General features: G+C 38.1%; 1 protein-coding gene across 6 annotated transcripts in view; it reads right to left on the minus strand.

Moving 5' to 3' along the window:
- The window catches only part of glra2 (glycine receptor alpha 2), a 186,373-nt gene that overhangs the window by 90,040 nt on the left and 77,008 nt on the right, over positions 1 to 19,325 (minus strand). For all 6 annotated transcript variants that reach the window (XM_003218889.4, XM_003218890.4, XM_062975254.1 and 3 more), the window contains 2 exons: positions 2,800 to 2,882; positions 240 to 377 (listed from right to left, as the gene is read on the minus strand). In XM_003218889.4, coding sequence (XP_003218937.2) covers positions 240 to 377; positions 2,800 to 2,882 — 221 coding nt within the window. The remainder of the gene's footprint in view (positions 1 to 239; positions 378 to 2,799; positions 2,883 to 19,325) is intronic.

Genomic DNA, 19,325 nt, shown 5'->3' on the forward strand with positions numbered 1-19,325 from the left:
AATTCCTAATGCTTGGTTTAATTTCAGATTGAATGGCAATCTGGTAAACAAAGATCTCATGCATCTAATGGGACAGAGACAAAAGTTTCCACAGTAGTAATTTATTGGTCTTTAAGGAGTCAAATAAATGACATGTTATATTTATGTTTTCTGGCCACAATTCAGCACAGCATCTGACACACTTAAGTATCTTGTTTTAACTCCTTTACACAGTTCATTCAAAGAGTAAAAATGCTCACCAGTATTGTAGTGTTTTGTGCAATAGCCAAGTTCCTTCTCTTCTTTCAAAATAAACTGTGGTAGAGTCAAGCCTTCCGCTACTTGCACGGGACCGTCACTCATCCACTCAAATATCAGGTCGTTCATTGTGTAGCCAACTAGAATAAACAAATCATATTTGATTAGATAATAATGAAGTGCTACAGACACGGTGGCCAAGAATGAGAAATCATGACAGTAGCAGCTTTCTTTGTTTTGAGTGGGAAGACATCAATGATAGAGGAAATAAATTAACACACAAACAGTGCTATAGTCATTATCTTTGTCACAATGAATTACATGACATCACTGAATGTGGGAAATTCTGGTGATAACTATACAGATACTCTTTATCAGTGCCAATCCAAAACATTTTGCTCCGTGAAGATTATGCATAATACCTGAAGCCAATCATGTTATTTTTAGTGTGTGTGCATGTGCATGTCTGTATGTACCTTAGAGTCACCTTTCAACTTGTGGCAACCTATGAATTTCATAGGCAAGGAATACTTCGAAATGGTTTACCAGTTACTTCCTCTGAAATATAATATACAACATCTGGTATTTCTTGGTGATCTCCAATCCAAATACTGTCTTGCTCCAAAGATCAGGGAAATCAGTTTAACTATTTGTTGCTTTTTCATAACACTCCAAAACTTCAGTCCTAATCATATCAGATGAGAGATCCTGTTCTGTCTATGATAAAACCTATTTTTTAGTAAAGAAGGAAGAAATATGCTATAAAGCTGCAATTTTCTTTGCCATTAGTTAGAAATAAGACGCATTGAATGCAGAGAAACTTATTTTTTCTATGTAAATATGTATTTTATTTATTTTTCTTTGTATGGGATCTGTAAACCACTACTCACAAAAGTGTATAAAATAATTTAAAACAGACATGTAGAAAATTACAATGTTAAAAAAAATCAGTAAAGCTGTGGATGGTATATGATTTTCAGCCAGGAAATATTTATCTAAAAAGAAAAGTCTTTAGTAAACAAACATCAAAGACAGAAAAATCAAGGTGATAGATAGTATATGAAAGACCAAACATTCTACTTTTGGAGATTTCCAGACTAATCTATGGTTGGATCATCAGAGGTGTCTCTGCAAAAGACCTTATTGATCAGGCAGGTTGATGGTAGAAGTAGAAGTAGAAGCTGTGTTCATTTTATTAATCACAAATAAAATGAGCATTAATCTAGAGTTACTACTGCTTTGGTTTTCCAAATGCAAATCAACTATTGGGCCGGGAATATGGATTTCCAAATCTTGATTTGGATTCATAGTCCTGGAATGGATCAGGTATGGATTGGATCAGGTATGAATCAATTCATACTGAACCAGGTCTGGATCTAAATTGCCAAATTGGCCTCCAAAATGAATGAGGAGACTCTTTACAAAGCCTTAAGTAATTATCCCTGGGGTATTGCAAATTATCCCTTAAGAATTCAACAGAGGCAGGTAAGCATATAGAATTTCTCTGGTCAGAGATGATGGAATGCAATATCTTGTTAGGCTTTTCAATCAACTTAATATCTGAGACTGCAAAACAAGACAGAATTTGTGACTGACAATCTGAAATAACACAACTGGACATATGAGCATATAAAACTGCCTTTTAGTGAGTCAGATCTTTGGTCAGTCAAACCCAGTACTATCTATTCTGAATGACATGAGCTATATATTGTTTCAGGGGCAAACTTAAAATGCATGTTTGAATATGGCTGTTTTTTCCATTTCTGTTTTCTACCATTGACAACTTACTTCCTGAAGCAAAGAGCAACTGAGCATCTTTTTGGTAGAAAGTCAAGAAATCATTATCATCAATATGTCTACTTCCACTTCTTACTTCAGCTACTATTATTGGATAAAATGAGGAACTTCTACCAGGGATAGTTTTCCAATTTATTTTTTTTATTTTTTTTTGGGGGGGGGGGGTAAATTCCATGCCAAATTGGTATCTAAATTAAGTAAGCAAGGAAATTCACAGATTCAACCAGCCACAGCTTGAACATAACCACAATGAATAAATAAAATTCAAAAACCAAACTTTGTTTTCCATTTGCATATAATGGGACTTAGGCATTAATGGATTTTGGTATCCACAGGAGCCCTGGAACCAAACTTCAACAGATACCATGGATCCACTGTACTGGGAAAAGGAAGTATGGGATTTGAAATATTTGTCTCACTCTAGGTAATATCCTTTGATGATCAAGAATAAGAACATTTAGTACTGTAGTTAAAAATATCTGTTTTGTTGAGGCTAGTTCATTAAAAAGTGTGGAAGAGAGTTTAAACTCCATTAAATTGGCTCTTTCTTTAAAGGGAAGAAATAGCCGCCATTAGAATAGGATTGCTGTATCAGCACTTAAGGCACAAATCATGCATGTCAGCAGCAGAATGTCACAAAATATGACATTATGGTAGCATAAAAGTCTGATTTACAGTTGGCATCACCACTGGTCACAATGTTCATGGCTGATGTATATTTTTATGTGGAAAAAAGAGATGAAGAAACAGCATCTGATTACTTACAGCTTTCTAGTTGCATTGTACATGTTTGTACATCCATGGGGAAATTCTTCAGATCCATAGGACAGGATAAGGTTAATGTTAGCCTATAAGGGAATGTAAAGAGATTTCACCACATTTAATTTAACACGGAATTATAGGCAAAATGATTTTTAAGGCCATTGTTAAATGAAAACAAATCAAAGCCTTCTGATAGTCAATGAAATAAGATCAGTATGCCAGATATTAACCATTTAGGAGAGATCCTCCAAATACCATGGAACACTGCAAAATCATTAACAACAACAACAACAACAACAACAACAACTTTATTCTTACATCTCGCCCCATCTCTCCAACAACATAAGATGCATTCAATTACAATGAATTAATACATAAAAACATATAAAAATCATAAAAGCATAAACTCAACAACAACCATAACCAATAGCTGGGCTCAATGGGCATGTTCAAAAATTGGAAGCAAGGCAATAAATTATACATGTGCAATATATTGGAAGGTCACTAATAAGATGGGCCAATAATAAAGTGGGGTGGCTGGGTATAGGTGGATGTAAAAGGACTCCATCAAATCATTCCTTCCTTTCAAAGTATTCCCTGATCTGGAAAATTAAATAAAAGATTGTTTTCTATCATGAAATGGCACACAAACAAGTACTGTAGTGTTCTCATATACAGTCACTTGAAATGAAAGGCTAAAAACAGCTTTACAATGTCCAGACAGGGATACACATACACACAAAATCTACCATAATCAAAAAGTAAAACAGGGAAGAGGTGACCTAATACAAATTTGATTTTTCATATTAGATTGGATCAATAGAGGAGTCAATCCACTTCAGATTGAATTCAAACCAAGACTGCCTTTTAAAATTATGTCCTGAAACTATCCATATTGGATATAACCTTTACATCATAACATTTCAGAGGAATGTGATGCGTTATTCATACTCTAGCATCTTTAAAAGAAAAGGCTTTCATATCAGAACATATCAGATATTTTAAATTAATATAAAGACTAACAGAACAATATGATTGATGCTAGGTCAGGAATAACTCCTGGTTTGTTTCATGGTGCTTACTCTTTCTGGAAGAGAAAAATCCTGCACACCCTGGATTGGAACCAGGCTAAAGCTGAATCTACACTGCCAAATAATGCAATTTGAACATATACCCTTGTTTTGTCCCTGGCTTCAAATGGTGCATCTCAGCGGTCGAGGGAAAAACAACAACATAATTGATCTGGCAGGCCTGACATCTGCCCATCCTCATGTTAGAAATATAAAATTCGGTCCTCCTGAGTCCTGGCATTCACCATGCTACCCTTCTCAACTCAAACACATGGAGGAAAGTTCAGAAGCCTGCAGCCTCCAAAGAACCAATTCTTGTCTGACAGATAAATCCACTCAGATCAGTTATGCATGAGAGGAAACATTTACACATTAATGGCAAGGAATTCACAGTATTAATGAAACTAGATGATTGATAAACTCAGATTCATTTTCAAATCCACTTCCCCATGGATTGTTCTTTTTTAGTCCTTATAGTTTTTGCCTTCTTCTACAAAGCCACTTCTTCTAAAAGGGACTCTGTTCATATAGCTCTGTGTTTTACTGACTTTCCTCCAACACCAGTTTAATAGTTTCCTTCTAAACAAATGCCACTGGGGGAAGGGTAAGCTATAAACATCAGAGGAAGATGAAGTGAAATTGAATCTGTGAGTTCAGGGTGATGACTTAAGCCATTGATTTTTCTAGCCACAAAATGAAATTGATATTTCAGAACCGAGCAGCTAGGTGCTAAGGAAATGGATAACATGCCAGTTTAGACAAGTAAAGTCTTTGTTGTGCGTAAAATAAAAACACCCAATGTGTAAGTGTCTGAAAATACGGATAAAAAGTTGGTAAAAAAGATTCCACCCTTTTATCTGGTTCACAAACCCACAAAGTCCAAAAACATTAATAGAAAATGTAGTATTCATGTAGAGAAATTGTAACATATTTTAGAATTCAAATATCTTTCTTAGGAAGAGAGCATATACAAAGGCCAAGGTAGCGGTTGCTTGGATGCCACCTCATGAGACCCACCATTTAATAAGGAAGATCCCTTTTTTCCTGCATACGAGGTTCATTTCACTCTAGTGAGGATTCTACTTTATTAAACTTCAACAAGTCAGGTATTGTCTATGTCCAGTGCAAAATGAAGTTCAGGAATTTTCCCTGAATTATAGTGAGAACACAATGCCTCAAAAATAGTGATGTTGCTCAGAACATCTCCTTACATCCAGCAGCTTCATTTCATTTTTCATAGTCCCTAATGGGACAGTGAAAAAAAAAGGAATGCAATGGTTTCCTTTCAAAGCCAATAGAGAAATACAGTATAACAAGTCACTGCCTGTTGGATCTGAAATGCCAAGGAATGTATTTTTTTTAAAAAAAATCCTTTGGCCATTGAATGACACACTACCCATTTCCCACAAATTAGATATAAGGCATTTCCATGTTTTGCTGTTATTGTTATATTTGTTTTAGAATCTTTGCTTCTCTCAGGACAAAAACCCACCTATATTGACACTGAACATTGTCTGTTCTTTATGGTAGATACCAATGTTCTTACATCGGTATAGATACATGAAATCTGCCCTGCTGTGTGGCACAAAAGTATCCAAGAAAACCCAAGAGAAATTAGGAGATCTATGTATGTGCTGGTATTCCATGGAAGCCACTGTGACCATCAAGTCATCACTGACATATATCCTCCCATTAACTGTGCACAACAGAATTCAAACAACTTTAAAATCATGAAGGACTGTTGCTCCGAGCACTCTGAGCCCAATCATATGGCATGTTCCAAGACCAACTATTTCCACATACAAATTCTGGCTTTTCTTCGTGTGAAAGATATCAATGTATTATGATGGGAGACTATAGACTTATTATTTGTATGGGTAGGGTAGCTTTGGCTAAATTGACAGAGGAGTCAAATGATTAGCTGCAACACAAAAGTCATGGCACTTAATCTACTCTCACCATAGCTACCACTGTGTTTTCCATAGCTTTCTAATGTGTGGAAGGGTTGCCTGTAAGGAACTCTAAAGTATATTTTCAGAGGCTCCCATTCAGTTTAGAACTCTCGTGAATCAAGGTCTGGGACACAATGCACAGGGAGTCTTCACTGAAAACATGGTCCAGCTGCCCCTTTCAGCATGGATTGCTTTGGGAGATCATGCAATGATACACGAAAACCCCAATGGCACTCTGTCTCTGTGTGAACTTTCCTAAAAGGATTAACTCAGTAGTCTGACCACTAAAAGAATAATGTTTTGTTATGGATTGTAACAAGACTCTACTTTTTCACTGGTTTCTTTTAGTTACACCAATGTAATTTCAGCAATAAGCTTACAAAGAAACTATTTGGAGTATGTGTGTGGGGAGATAAATAGGCAAGTAGATAGATGGATAGAATAGAGAGAGAGAAGAAATACATGATAGATAAATGACAGAGACAGATAACCAGTTAGTTACATTTTTATAATTAAAACTATGGCACTCCTCTTCGTGTACCCATTGTTTTGCTGAAGTTTTTTAAACAGAGGCTAGATGGCCATCTGTTGGGAGAACTTCCATTGAGTATTCCTGAATAGCAGAATGGAGTTGGGACTGGGTGGTCCTTGTGGTCTCTTCCAGCTCTAGGATTCTATGATATGTCCCTCAGTTAGTAAGTGCCTTTGAACTATCTACCTGCAATAAACAGGAATAACCATCCCTTTAGGTAGAATGAGGCCCCCAGCTCATGCAGCAGAAGCTGGTGGGTAGTAGTAAAAGCCTTAATAACATTCATCCTGGTAGCCAATTGGTTCCTCTTATGCTGAAGTGGTTCTTCTTGTGCCACACTGCATGTCCTACATCCTCTAGAGCAGTGGTTCTCAACCTGTATGTCCCCAGATGTTTTGGCCTTCAACTCCCAGAAATTCTAACAGCTGGTAAACTGGCTGATTTTTCTGGGAGTTGTAGGCCAAAACACCTGGGGACCCACAGGTTGAAAACCACTGCTCTAGAGTTTACATTAATCTGTGACTAATCTACACCTGTCCTGTCACCAGTATTGAAGTAACATTTACCAATTGGTCCAATTCACCTGTCTAAATGCAGTGGCTTCACTAGGGTTGGTGTCTTTTCTGCTTATTTTCATACATTTTGCCCATTACCAGCTTTGTAGCTTTTCTCAAGTTTTCCTTGAAGTGGTAGCACAAAAGTGACACCATAACTTTAAAGAAAGGAAAGGAAACATTTTTGGACTGCAGAGTAGGGCAGTGCTTTTGCTGCCCCTCTTCCGGAAATGCATTTCTTCTGTTTGTTTAATCTAATGACACTCATTTACAAATCAGACCCTTGGGCACGTTTGTGTTTTGAACTCTACCCCTGTGCTAGTCCTCTAATGCCAAAAGGAATGTTTCAAATTGTTCAGGGATCGCCATAACTCACTACCAGCTCATGCCAGATGCATCCACTGCCTCCTAGACTCTTGTGTACACAGATGTGTACCTTGGCCAACATCCAGAAAGCATTCTCAAAAATCCTATTAGTGCTGATTTCCATAAGACACCGTCTGCCAGTTTTTAAAAAACCTTTCCAGCCAAGAATAGTGCTCTCTGCACACAAAATTATAGACAGCCTCTGCCAACATTTCTCCCATTTTTAATTAAATATGGCATGCTCTTTTTTTGACAGACAAAATGATACACAGAGCTGGAATGGATTTAAAGCAGAGGTATTTGAGCTTAGGAGAAAGCTATTATTTTTCAATATTTTCACTGTTTTAAATCTTTACTAAATATATTTACACGTTAGTAAAGTTTATATATTGCTTAGCAAAAGATTTGCTTTTTTCTGTGTTTACAATAAAACAAGGATGGATTACACACACACACACACACACACACACACACCTATATATGTTGTGTTTGTACTATCTGCTTTTGATAAGGCCAACTGGCTAATCAATAAAATTGTTGTTGTTGTTGTTACACACACACATATAAAATACCCATTTCATCACATAAGTATATGAGAGAGAAAGAGAGAGATTTAAAAATAGAATTTAATAGTTCAGTTAATAAGGAAAACATTTCAGCTGCTACCCTTCGCCTCCTGATTCAGCTATTTCAAGGTTCTAGAAATAACTGTGGAATTGAAATAACTGGACTATTAAGTTCTATTTGTTAATCCTTCCTTCCTACTGACCTATCTAATTTAGTGATTAATTGCATCCTATCACGAAGCATAACAAACTTATGAAAAGTGCTATTTCTTTGCTCTCATATCATACATCTATATTTATCTTGATCTATATTCATATAGATTATAGGTTATGTGTATGTGTTTGGTTGTGTACAAGAGAGAGAGAGAGAGAGAGAGAGAGAGAGAGAGAGAGAGAGAGAGAGAGAGAGAGCAGTTTACCCAATCAAGCAATCAAACTTGGAAAACATAGGATAAAAGAGAGGGTATGGAATGCCCTGCTAATAGCTCCAGGTGCAAGGTATTCTGATGGTCAGGGGAAATTAAACTAATGTCTGTGGCCAAAGGAATGGTTAAAATTTAGAAAAGGTTGGGTTTATGCTCCTTTTTTTCTGGTCCAAAGCAGAGTGCTGAATGATGAATTAATACATAGAAGAGGTCATGAGAGATCCCCTTTGGGGAGATAAAGCAGGGGAGATAAATATAATAATAACAATAAATCATAATATTATAGGTGAAAGTTAATGGTTTCTCCCTGACATTAAGTCTAGTCGTGTTTGACTCTGGGGGTTGGTGCTCATCTCCATTTAGCCATGTTTAAATATTTGAAAAGATGTCATATTTAAAATTGAGCCAGCTTCTTTTTTTGAAGTTCCAGAGACAAAGACATGGAGTATTGGATTTAAACTATAAGAAAAGAGACCCCCACCTAAAGAGCTAGTGAGAGCAGAGTGTGTTGGAGTCTCCTTCTCTTGAATTTTTTAAATAGAGGCTGGATCTGTTGAGGATATTTTCACTGTGCATAGCAGAATGGGATTGGACTGGATAGCCCTAGTGGTCTCCTCCAACTCTATGATGCTAGGTAAACTCCATTGAGTTAATGGGTCTACTGTAATTGGGGCTAACCAACAGAATTTTCTAACCGATATTTAGGCGCAACTGCTCACACTTTTTTCTAGCAGATATGATCACTGGTCATGCTGTCTGGGGGATTCTGTGAGCTACAGTTCAGAAGAGAAGCTTTTTCATTCTGTAAGAAAATTTGAATATATAGATTTTTGAAGAAGTATTCACTGCAGTCTGACTTTTCCACATTTGTTTGTCTAAGAAACTGGAATTAAAATAGGCTTACCAATTGATATAGAAAAGCTGCTCAACACTTTCATAGTTTGAAGAATGTGTGAGCTGAATCTCATCAGAAGCATAGTATTTAAAAATGGGTGAAAAACTGAGCTATTTCATCGGTCAGGGCTTGTTTACACATGTAAATCATCACTTGATGGTGCAGTATGCAGTACAGAAAGCAGGTGATGTGTATGGGCACATGCATAGCATTTCTGTGACATCTAGCAAAACACCTGAATCCTGTTGCGGCATTCTCCATCAATTAGCATTTTCTGTATTTTCTTATTGAGTCTGCTTTCATTATTCTGGGAGGCTATTTCAAGCCTCGGTGGAAAGCTTTACATTTTAAAAAAGTCATTCCAAAGAACAAGGAATTTCATACCATTTTGCCTGAGGATAATTGAATCATTTTTCTTGTGCTGGGCTTTAAAAGAGAAAGAAAGGAGAAGAAAAGTTTCCCCAGGGAAAGCAAGATCTGATGTTGGCTTCTGAAAAACTAGGCAACCTGTCAATGTCACCGTCAGGGCATAACCAATGTCACTGTAAGATGGGAGGGAGAAATGCAGGCAACAAAACTTGGCTGTTGTCAGAGCAATAATGAATTTTTGTGGTCGTGATTGTGACCTCCGCCCTCTCACTTTGCTAATCTTTCCCATGATAAGGCAATGTTACTAGGGAAATCAAAATCCTCTTAAATCCTAACATTAGATTATAGAATAGCATTAAAGTCATCAAAGCCAAGTTGCATGCACACGCAGGAACAGACCTGAATACAATATCGCAGCTCTGAGGAACAGCCACTATAATTTTGAACACTTCATGTAGTGCAGGCTAGGCATCAAAGATTTAAGGTTAAGGGCCAAGCATACACTGGGATGTAAAGGAGTTTCCTAGCAAACTCACTGGTATGAATGAGAACTGTGCAAGCATTAATTAGGCTTAAATGTCCCAGTTGAATCTGCCTATTTGGAGCAGCTAAAGCAAACGTTACATTCATACACCTGCATGAGCCTCATCTGCCCAATTTTGTATCCCCCTTTCTCTCTACCCTCCCAATGCATTGCTGCATCTTCTAATCAACCAATTGTAACTAGATATATAGCTGAGTTGCACTCTTGGGAACTCCCAAGAAAGCAAGGTGAATTCTGTGTCTTGTTTTAAAGAAACATGGTTGGGTTTTTCTGCCACATTGCCCAAGCATGGTGGCTTCGTGATATACAGTAGAGTTTCACTTATCCAACACTCGCTTATCCAACGTTCTGGATTATCCAACGCATTTTCGTAGTCGATTTTTTAAATAAATCGTGATATTTTGGTGCTAAATTCGTAAATACAGTAATTACTATATAGCATTATTTCATATTGAACTACTTTTTCTGTCAAATTTGTTGTATAACATGATGTTTTGGTGCTTAATTTGTAAAATAACAACCTAATTTGATGTTTAATAGGCTTTTCCTTAATCCCTCCTTATTATCCAACATATGTGCTTATCCAACGTTCTGCTGGCCCATTTATGTTGGATAAGTGAGACTCTACTGTATTTGTTTGCCAATACAGCAGCAACAAGATGAGCTGAGTATGGAAAATGTTATGGATTGGGAAAACAATGCACTTCCTACCCACTCTTACAGTTTCTTCACTTCTTGATGAAAAAAATTATAAACTGATACCATTTTCTTTTGGATTGTTTTAGTGCTATTGGGAATCTAAGTGGGTCCTTCCACACAGCCCTATATCCCAGAATATCAAGGCAGAAAATCCCACATTATCAGAGTGTGGGCTCAGATAACCCAGTTCAAAGCAAATATTCTACCTAGATATTCTGGAATATAGGGCTGTGTGAAGGCCCGTAGCCAGGATTTTGATTCGGGGGGGGGGGGGGGGCTGAATCTGAGTGAGAGAGGATCTACCCTAGCAAACCTTTTGTATTGTTATCCCAATACCCCTATGCATATGGGGTATATTGAGCATGGTGATCAGATCATGATATGAATAAACATAACAGTTTCAATAATAAATATAAGGTCTTTTCGCGGACTACCCTGAGAATTTCGGGGGGGTGAAGCCCCTCAAGACCCCCTCCCCTGGGCTACATGCCTGTGTGGAAGGGCCCAATGAAGAAGAAACATGCAGCTGTACTATAGTTATCACTAATATTTTTCCTTGTGGACCTTGGGTACATTGCATTATATGCCACTATGCATTTATATAAGAACATAAGAAGAGCCTTGCTGTATCACACAAAAAGTCCATCTAGTCAAATATCAGTATCCTGTTTCATTCAAATGTTTTTGAGAGCCCTTCCACACTGCCCTATATTCCAGAATATCAAGGCAGAAAATCCCACAATATCTGCTTTGAACTGGGTTATCTGAATCCACACTGCCACATATTCCAGTTAAAAAGTAGATAATGTGGGGTTTTATTCAGCTGTGTGGAAGGGGCCTGAGAAATATGCAAGCAAATGAGGCCATCATTTAGATAAAAGGCCTGGTAATAATGGTCACTAGAAAATAATTCCTCCATGAAGCTGGAAGATTGTGAGGGAAATATGTGAGGTGTGAAGGAATCATATCCCTCCAGGAAAGAGATATTTAACAGATGGAAGCGAGACACTGAGTGGAAGACTGACAAAAATAAGTGGTGTAACTCCCAAGCAATTGCCATAGGTACAGAATACCACATTACCTTTGTTAAAAGAGAGATCAGTTTGACCTTGTACATAATACAGATTAAGTCTCTGTTATTTGAAATGCTTGAGACTAGAAGTGTTTTGGATTTGTTTTAATTTTTTCAAGATTTTGGAATACCTGTATTTGCATATATGTACATTGCTTCAAGATAGGACCCAAGTCTAAAAAAAAAGACCCACATGTTTTATATACATTTTATGCACATTATCTAAAGGTAATTATTTTAACAATTTTGAACTTGAAATGAGGTTTGTGTTTATTGAACCTTCAGAAAACAAAGTTTCCTCAACTACCCATGTGGATGATTTTGGAATATTTTGTATTTTGAAATTCCTGGTAAGGGTGCTGATCCTTTATGCTCATATTCCTGTATTACAGTTTATTCTTCACTCTATTTACATTTAAGTGGCTGCATTAGGTCAATTTGTTTACTCTGTAAACAAAGAGTTTTACTTTTTAAATATATTAACATTGTGATTATTTGTAATTATTACCATTACTGTTTTTGAATTTAATGGGAACAAACATTTGGAAAAGGTGAATACAAATAAACACATAATGACGGTGACGATGTTGTCAGATGATGACAAATTTATCCAATTTTTAAATAAAAGGGCTTTAAAAAACAGCTGCTGATAATGCTTGAAGCAGAACAGAAGGTGTCAAAAGTTTCCATCCAAACTCTGTAACAGACAGAAGAAACATCTGTAGTTTTAAAATGGGAATTATATGCCAGCTTTAAAAAAAATCCTTTTACGAAAGCTTACGATGCAGCCAAAGGATAATTATGCACTGTGTGTAGAAATTCTTTATTTTGCCCATCTTTAATTTTCTACTAATCAGTTTCAGTAGTCAACACTACATGTTGACCATCCAAGAATGCCTCTGGAAAAATGTATCATTCAGATTTCCAGGAGACTAGGAGTGGGAGGGAGAAAGAAAGGGAACGGTAAGAAGAGTAGAAGGATGCTCTGGCTCCAGTACTGAGTTCATGAAGGTCTGAAAAAAAGAAAAGAAAAAACAAAAGAGCCTTATGGGAAAAGCAAGGCTCTACTTCTCCTTTCCTCTTCTTCCTAAGTGTAAATCTTTCCTGAGTATAAATATTTGTGTGCTTTGAACTCTGTTTGCAGCAATTGAAATAAGCCAGGGATGAAGAAGGAAAGTGAGAGAAGGAGGAAGAAGTGGGACATTTTAAAATCATCCTAGTATGTGGAGTGGCAGAGGATTTACCAAGGTTGTCCCTCAGTGGTGTCACTAGAGGGCAAAAGGGTGCGAACCATTAGCATTTTAAAGACAAAAATGATTGTTTTCTGTGCAATGTTTCAGCAGAAATGCATTTGTTATAACCACAAAAATATTTTTCAAAGCCCAGATTGTATCAATTTTACTGTATCAATATACTCACAAGGCTAAAATCCACGCTCAATTTACTTTTTGAATTCTCTGATGTTCCATCATTGTTATCCAATTACCATGGTTCTCCAAATTACATGGTTTTATCAGTTGTTTTCATTGCTGCTGGGTTTTTTTTTTTTACAGTTGCTGTTTCTGTCAATTTTACAATGTCTTGTACACTAGTACAAAACATTACTAAGAATTCTATATAGTTTGGTACAGGAGGAAATCTATAGGGAGACACCAGAACCGGCCCGAGGTCATTTCAAAACATACGCTAAAAAAAAATTTCCGCCCCCCCCCCCGCGGTGCGGGAGGCGTGGCCACGCAACGCGGGAGGCATGGCCAGACCTGGCCCCGCCTCCCGCATCGTGAGACCACGCCCCTGTGTCGCACGGCCACGCCTCTCGCGCCACGGGCGGCGCAGGAGGCGGGGCCAGGGCACGTGATGCGGGAGGCGGGGCCACATCTGGCCCCGCCTCCTGCACCACGCACCCTGGCCCAGCCAGCCTGGGCCAGCCAAGCTGCGGCGGGAGTCTCTCCAGGCCACAGCAAAGGCTTTGCTGCGGCCTGGAAGGCCTCTGCCACAGCCTGGCTGCCCCAGGGTGGCTTGGCCAGGGTGCGTGGCATGGAAGGCAGGGCCAAACTTGGCCCCGCCTCCCGCGCTGCACTCCTTGGCCCCGCCTCTCGCGCTGTGCAGGGGGGCGTGGCCAGGGAGTGCAGCGTGGGAGGCGGGGCCAGGGCGCCGACCACGCCCCCGCTTTGGGCGCCATGTTGCAGGGGCACTATCGAGCCCCACGGGAGGCGGGGCCAGATGTGGCCCCACCTCCCGTGGGGCTTGATAGCGCCCCTGCAATATGGCGCCCAACGCAGGGGCATGGTCGGCGTCCCATGTTGGGCCGGGCCTGGGTGACACCATGAGATATTGCATGGGCTAACATCAACCCTAGTGGCATTACTGCTGCCCCAGCTACACTGGGAAAAGTTGGAGGATAGATCCATGTAATGTAATGTCTTGGGGTGTTTTAATGTCCACTAAGAAGATTCCCCTGCAAACATCCAGCGCACTTTCCTGCTCTATCCTACCTCATTCAGAGCACCGAATAAAGCCAGGTCTCCGAAAAAACAATTCGATGGCCATGGATGGTGCCAATGTTTATGCCTTATGATGCTTATGCATGTAAGATGCATTTATGCTCACTTGAACACGACTGGGAATTGATATGCCTTTAATTCAACACAAAATATGATTTATGCTTGTCTTATGACAATTACCTTTAATTCAGGCTTCTGAATTTTACAAAAAAAGTTGTAATTTTAAAATATATTTTTATTTACTACATATATAAACAACAGCAATAACAATAATCATGATACATACAATTGTTTATTTTCTACCTAAACATGTACTTCAGGTTAAGTCATATTTCTTCCCTTTTCCCCCTTCCCTTTTTCAAATCATGTAATCATAAACCTTATCCCTGTCAATCAACATAGATGTAAGTTGTCTTCCAAATAGTTGCATGTTGTTCATATATTAATGTTAACCTTCAGTAATCATTTTTCCAAAATTGTTGTTGATCCAGAGGAAGTTTAAGATTGTTAAATACTACAGACAACAAAATACTTCCATGTGATTTCCAAAGTATCTTCTTTTATTGTTTCACTTGCTATTCTCACTTCATCTCTTGTTTTATGCTGTTTAACTTTTTACTTTTGTACTAAGGGTTTTTCTAGTTTCCATTATTTAACTATCTCTAGTCTTGACAATGAAATCGATAAAGTCCTTTTTCATTTTCACTTTTAAAGACAGGAATTAGTATTAATGCCCCTCTGAAGTGAACTTTTTGACCTAACGTTTGGGTTGTCAATCCTAATACATCCTCCAAATACATTCGGACTCCATCCCATAGAGGCTTCTCTCTGTTGTCTTCTCTCCATTTCTCTGCACTGCTGAAACAGAATCCCATGAAGGCCACCACATGGCGCAAGGCCACTTCAGCTGGTTGCCCGTGAGATTCCATTGTGGCAACACAGGGAAATGGAGGGAAGGCTGCGTTTCCAGGAATCGGGAGCAACCCGACTCTAACTGACAGAAGTCGAAGACAAGCAAGGAAAGATGAGAAGCAGACATGCAATGGCTGCCATCCCTGGAGATGGAAAGGCACGAACCTTGACGGTAGGGAATGAAAGAAGATGGTTCCCTTGGCTTTCCCCTACTTTCTCCACTATTTTATTGCAGCACCTCCAATAAGATTAATAATTATTGTTCAGTACTTCACTATTAATCTTATAAAGTTTAAGTGGATAATATTTTAACATATCCTAAACAGATATTGATTTATAGGGTGGCATCATCCAAACTGAAGCAAATTATTTCCCTATCTGACTTGCATATCTCATTCCTATAGATTCACCACATTTTGTCATGCAATATTTGAGATAGTTTTGAAACTTGATGTGTATTTGTGCTACTATAATAATAGGATTTAAACAGATGTAGAGCTCTTTAAGGGGGCATCTGTTGTGTTTAATTTTACCTAAAATTTGTTTGTTTTAATTGCTGACTATTTTTTGCTTTTTTTCAAATTGTATAAATTTACACATAAATCCTTTCTTCTGTATATAGCTTTCTCTTCCCACCCCTCATATGAATTATATTTCTCTTTCGGTTTAAATAATATTCTAAGAAAGGACATAAGTGATTATGATAATTTTTAAAATACCTGAGCCATATAATAAACACCCCCTAGGTGAAAGACTGGCTGTTATATCCTATAAGGGTTTTTTTTAAAAAAAACCTTTTAGTTGAAACTATTCCTCCCTGGCAGTGTTTTGGTAACATCTTTCTTTCTATTTGATTCCAAGCTATTGAGTTATTGGCTTTTACAAATTTGTCCATTTGAACCAATTGGAAGGTATCATAACATAGTTCTAAATTCAGTGAAGCTAAACCTTTGATGGTTATGGATGGTGCCAGGGTTCATGCTTCATGCTGATTATCCATGAAAGATGCATTTATGCTCGCTAGAACACAACTGGGAGATGATATGCTTTCGATTCAACACAAAAATATGATTTATGCTTACTCTGTTTTAGATTAGCTTTCATTCAGGCTTCTGGAGTTTACAAATCTGATATGACAGTCTGAAATATTACTTTTGCAGCATGGATAAATGTCGGAAAAATTACCCAACCATGCTCCAAATAGCACTCAGCTGCACTGTTGCCTCCAGTAAGATGGCTCTGATGTCACTCAAGCAAACAGAAAACATTCATTTTTTCTTGGGATGAAGCAGGTGATAAGAGTGTTGGTTAATCAACAACATGTTTATTGTGCCCTATGGTCTTGGGATCATTTAGGTTTCCTCTTACTATTATATTAATATTATTATATTTATTTGTAGCCCGCTTTATCTCCCCCAAAGGAGACTCAAAGCAGCTTAACATAAAAGGATTAACACACAATTTAAAATATACAACTATGCAAACATTAAAACAGCATTAAATATAAACAGAATTAAAATTTCACAGTTAAAAACCTTTCAAATATATTCAAGGCATATTCAAAGTTAAAACCATGTTTTTCTCATGCTATTGCAGTGGGCCAGTGTTATTGGACCCAATAAATATGACAGCACTTTTTTTCTTTCCCTAGTCAGAGAGTAAGGTAATTTTTACTCTAAAAATAATTGCCTATTAAGTTGTATGGCAAATATTTTCATGAAATGCTGTGATTTCAGTTGCTAAATGTCATGATTTCAGTTCCTATTAGATGAGATTCACTAGAAGAATTATATCTTCAGCAAGGGCTGTTGTTATGTTGCTATGTAGGGAAGCCAAGAACATGGCTGATGCATAATGGGACCTGATGTACAACAAGACCAATGCATGGTAGAATCCAGCATACAACAGAACTGATGCACAACAGGAACTGATGTACAAAAAAACCAAGGCATATCGAAAACTGGCTAGGGAGCATTGATATACGTTACTAAAGCTCAATTTGCATTGACACACTCTTGTTGATGCCAGTTACACATCTTCACACATTCATTAACAGGGACCCTTGGCTACATAGCCACATAGCTACACAGTAGGCATGTGCAATAAAAAATGGTTTGAAATTGTGTTCAAAAGTAGGGGGTACTGGCACTTCATTTCTAAAGTCCTTTCCGAATTTTGGGGGTAAAAATTTTGAAACTTTACAAAATTTCTGAATCTTCATAAGTACCTTGTTAATGGCGGTCGCGCATGTGCATTAAGGAAAACATTACTGTTAATGGGGAAACTTGAGGGGCTTCTCTCTCCCTCAGTTTTTGAGCTATCCTGGTGAAACTTGCTACAGTGATAGAACACATTTACCACTGTTAGCTCACCCAATTTCAGAACATTTGACTTATCCACAGATTTTCAGAGAATTTTCAAAGTGTTTATAAAAACATTTTAAATAATAACAAAAATCATCTGTTCCTGGTTTGAAAGTGTTATTTCCTGTTTCATGGGGTTGTCTTTACTTAAAAAGTTGTTGTTACACTCCAGAAACTTTGTTTTCTGGCAGAAACCTTGTTAAATTTGTGGAGAGAGACTCAACAAAGCAAAATGTGTTATTTATAGGAAGATATCCCTTGTGCAAAGACAAATTTTAGCAGTGCAATAAAGTGTTGTCGAAGGCTTTCATGGCCGGGATCACAGAGTTGTTGTATGTTTTCCGGGCTATATGGCCATGTTCCAGAAGTATTCTCTCCTGACGTTTTGCCCACATCTATGGCAGGCATCCTCAGAGGTTGTGAGGTAACATCTGAGGTTGCCTCCATAGATGTGAGCAAAACGTCAGGAGAGAATACTTCTGGAACATGGCCATACAGCCCGGAAAACATGCAACAACCCAGTGCAATAAAGTTTTGCCATGTTTTTATGACAGAACCAATTAGGAAATGACATTTATCACCCGGGAACAGAAATCATAGCACACCTTCAAGCCAATCCCAACAGATGGCCATCAGCCTCTGAATAAAAAAATCTGTTCCTGGTTTAAAAGTGTTATTTCCTGCTTGATTGGGTGGTCTTTACTTTGAAAGTTGTTGTTCTACTCCAGAAACGTTGTTTCTATGGCATAAACTTTTTTAAATGGGTAGAGAGAGACTCAACAAAGACAAATGTGCGATGTCTCTTAATCCTGAAAGATTTAGTGCAGGAGCCCCATAAAATAAAACACTCCATTTAGTGTTTTTCCTCATCTGTTTGCAATAAAGAAAATACCTCAGTCACAGTTCTCCTCTTTGCAGATTCCGTGACTGCTGTTAGGGAGGGGCAAACCTCTCTGTCCTCTATCTTGATTGGAGCCTGCCTTCTGATGCTGATGCATCTAGGAAATGTAGTTTTAAAGCAGGCATATGGCTCCTCGGTTACTATTGCAGAAACTTCAGGGGCCGCTATCTCCCTCATTTTTAAAGCTGTTGGGGTGAACTTGCTAAAATGGTAGAACACAATTATCACTCTTTGCCTATCAAATTTCATAATGTTTCACCCATCCACTGATTTTTTTGGAAATTTTCATTTTTTAAAAAAACATTTTTTTAAAAAAAGACTACAAGAACAATGCCTTCCCCTCCTTCCTCCGTCAGCCCTGATTGGCTGAGAGGCATGCCAACAGGTTTGGCTTCACCTCTGAGCAGGGCTTGGTCACAGCTACATCCAAAGACATCTGAAACTTAAGAACTGAAGGCTCCTTTTGATTCAAATTCTTAATATTGGGGGGGGGGGCAGTGAGCAGGTGGGTCGGAACTCACTTCAAAAGTGCTAAACTTCTAAATTAGATCCTAATTTTAAAAAATTCCAAACCAAACGCACAACCCTACTATACAGCATAACAGCCAGCAAATACAGATAAAGCCCAATAATATAAAGGGGACTTGTGAAGTAGGTACACAGCAAAGAAAAGCAAATTCCTAGACAAGAATAATGCCCCCCTTCCATTTCCCAGGTATTACTGAATGGGTCCTCAGCTATTCATAATCTATTCAGGAATCTTAAGAATTAACAGTCACTGGAGGGATTAGAACAAGAGTAGTGT

This window comes from Anolis carolinensis, chromosome 3 (assembly GCF_035594765.1).
Source record: "Anolis carolinensis isolate JA03-04 chromosome 3, rAnoCar3.1.pri, whole genome shotgun sequence".
Lineage (NCBI taxonomy): Eukaryota > Metazoa > Chordata > Lepidosauria > Squamata > Dactyloidae > Anolis > Anolis carolinensis.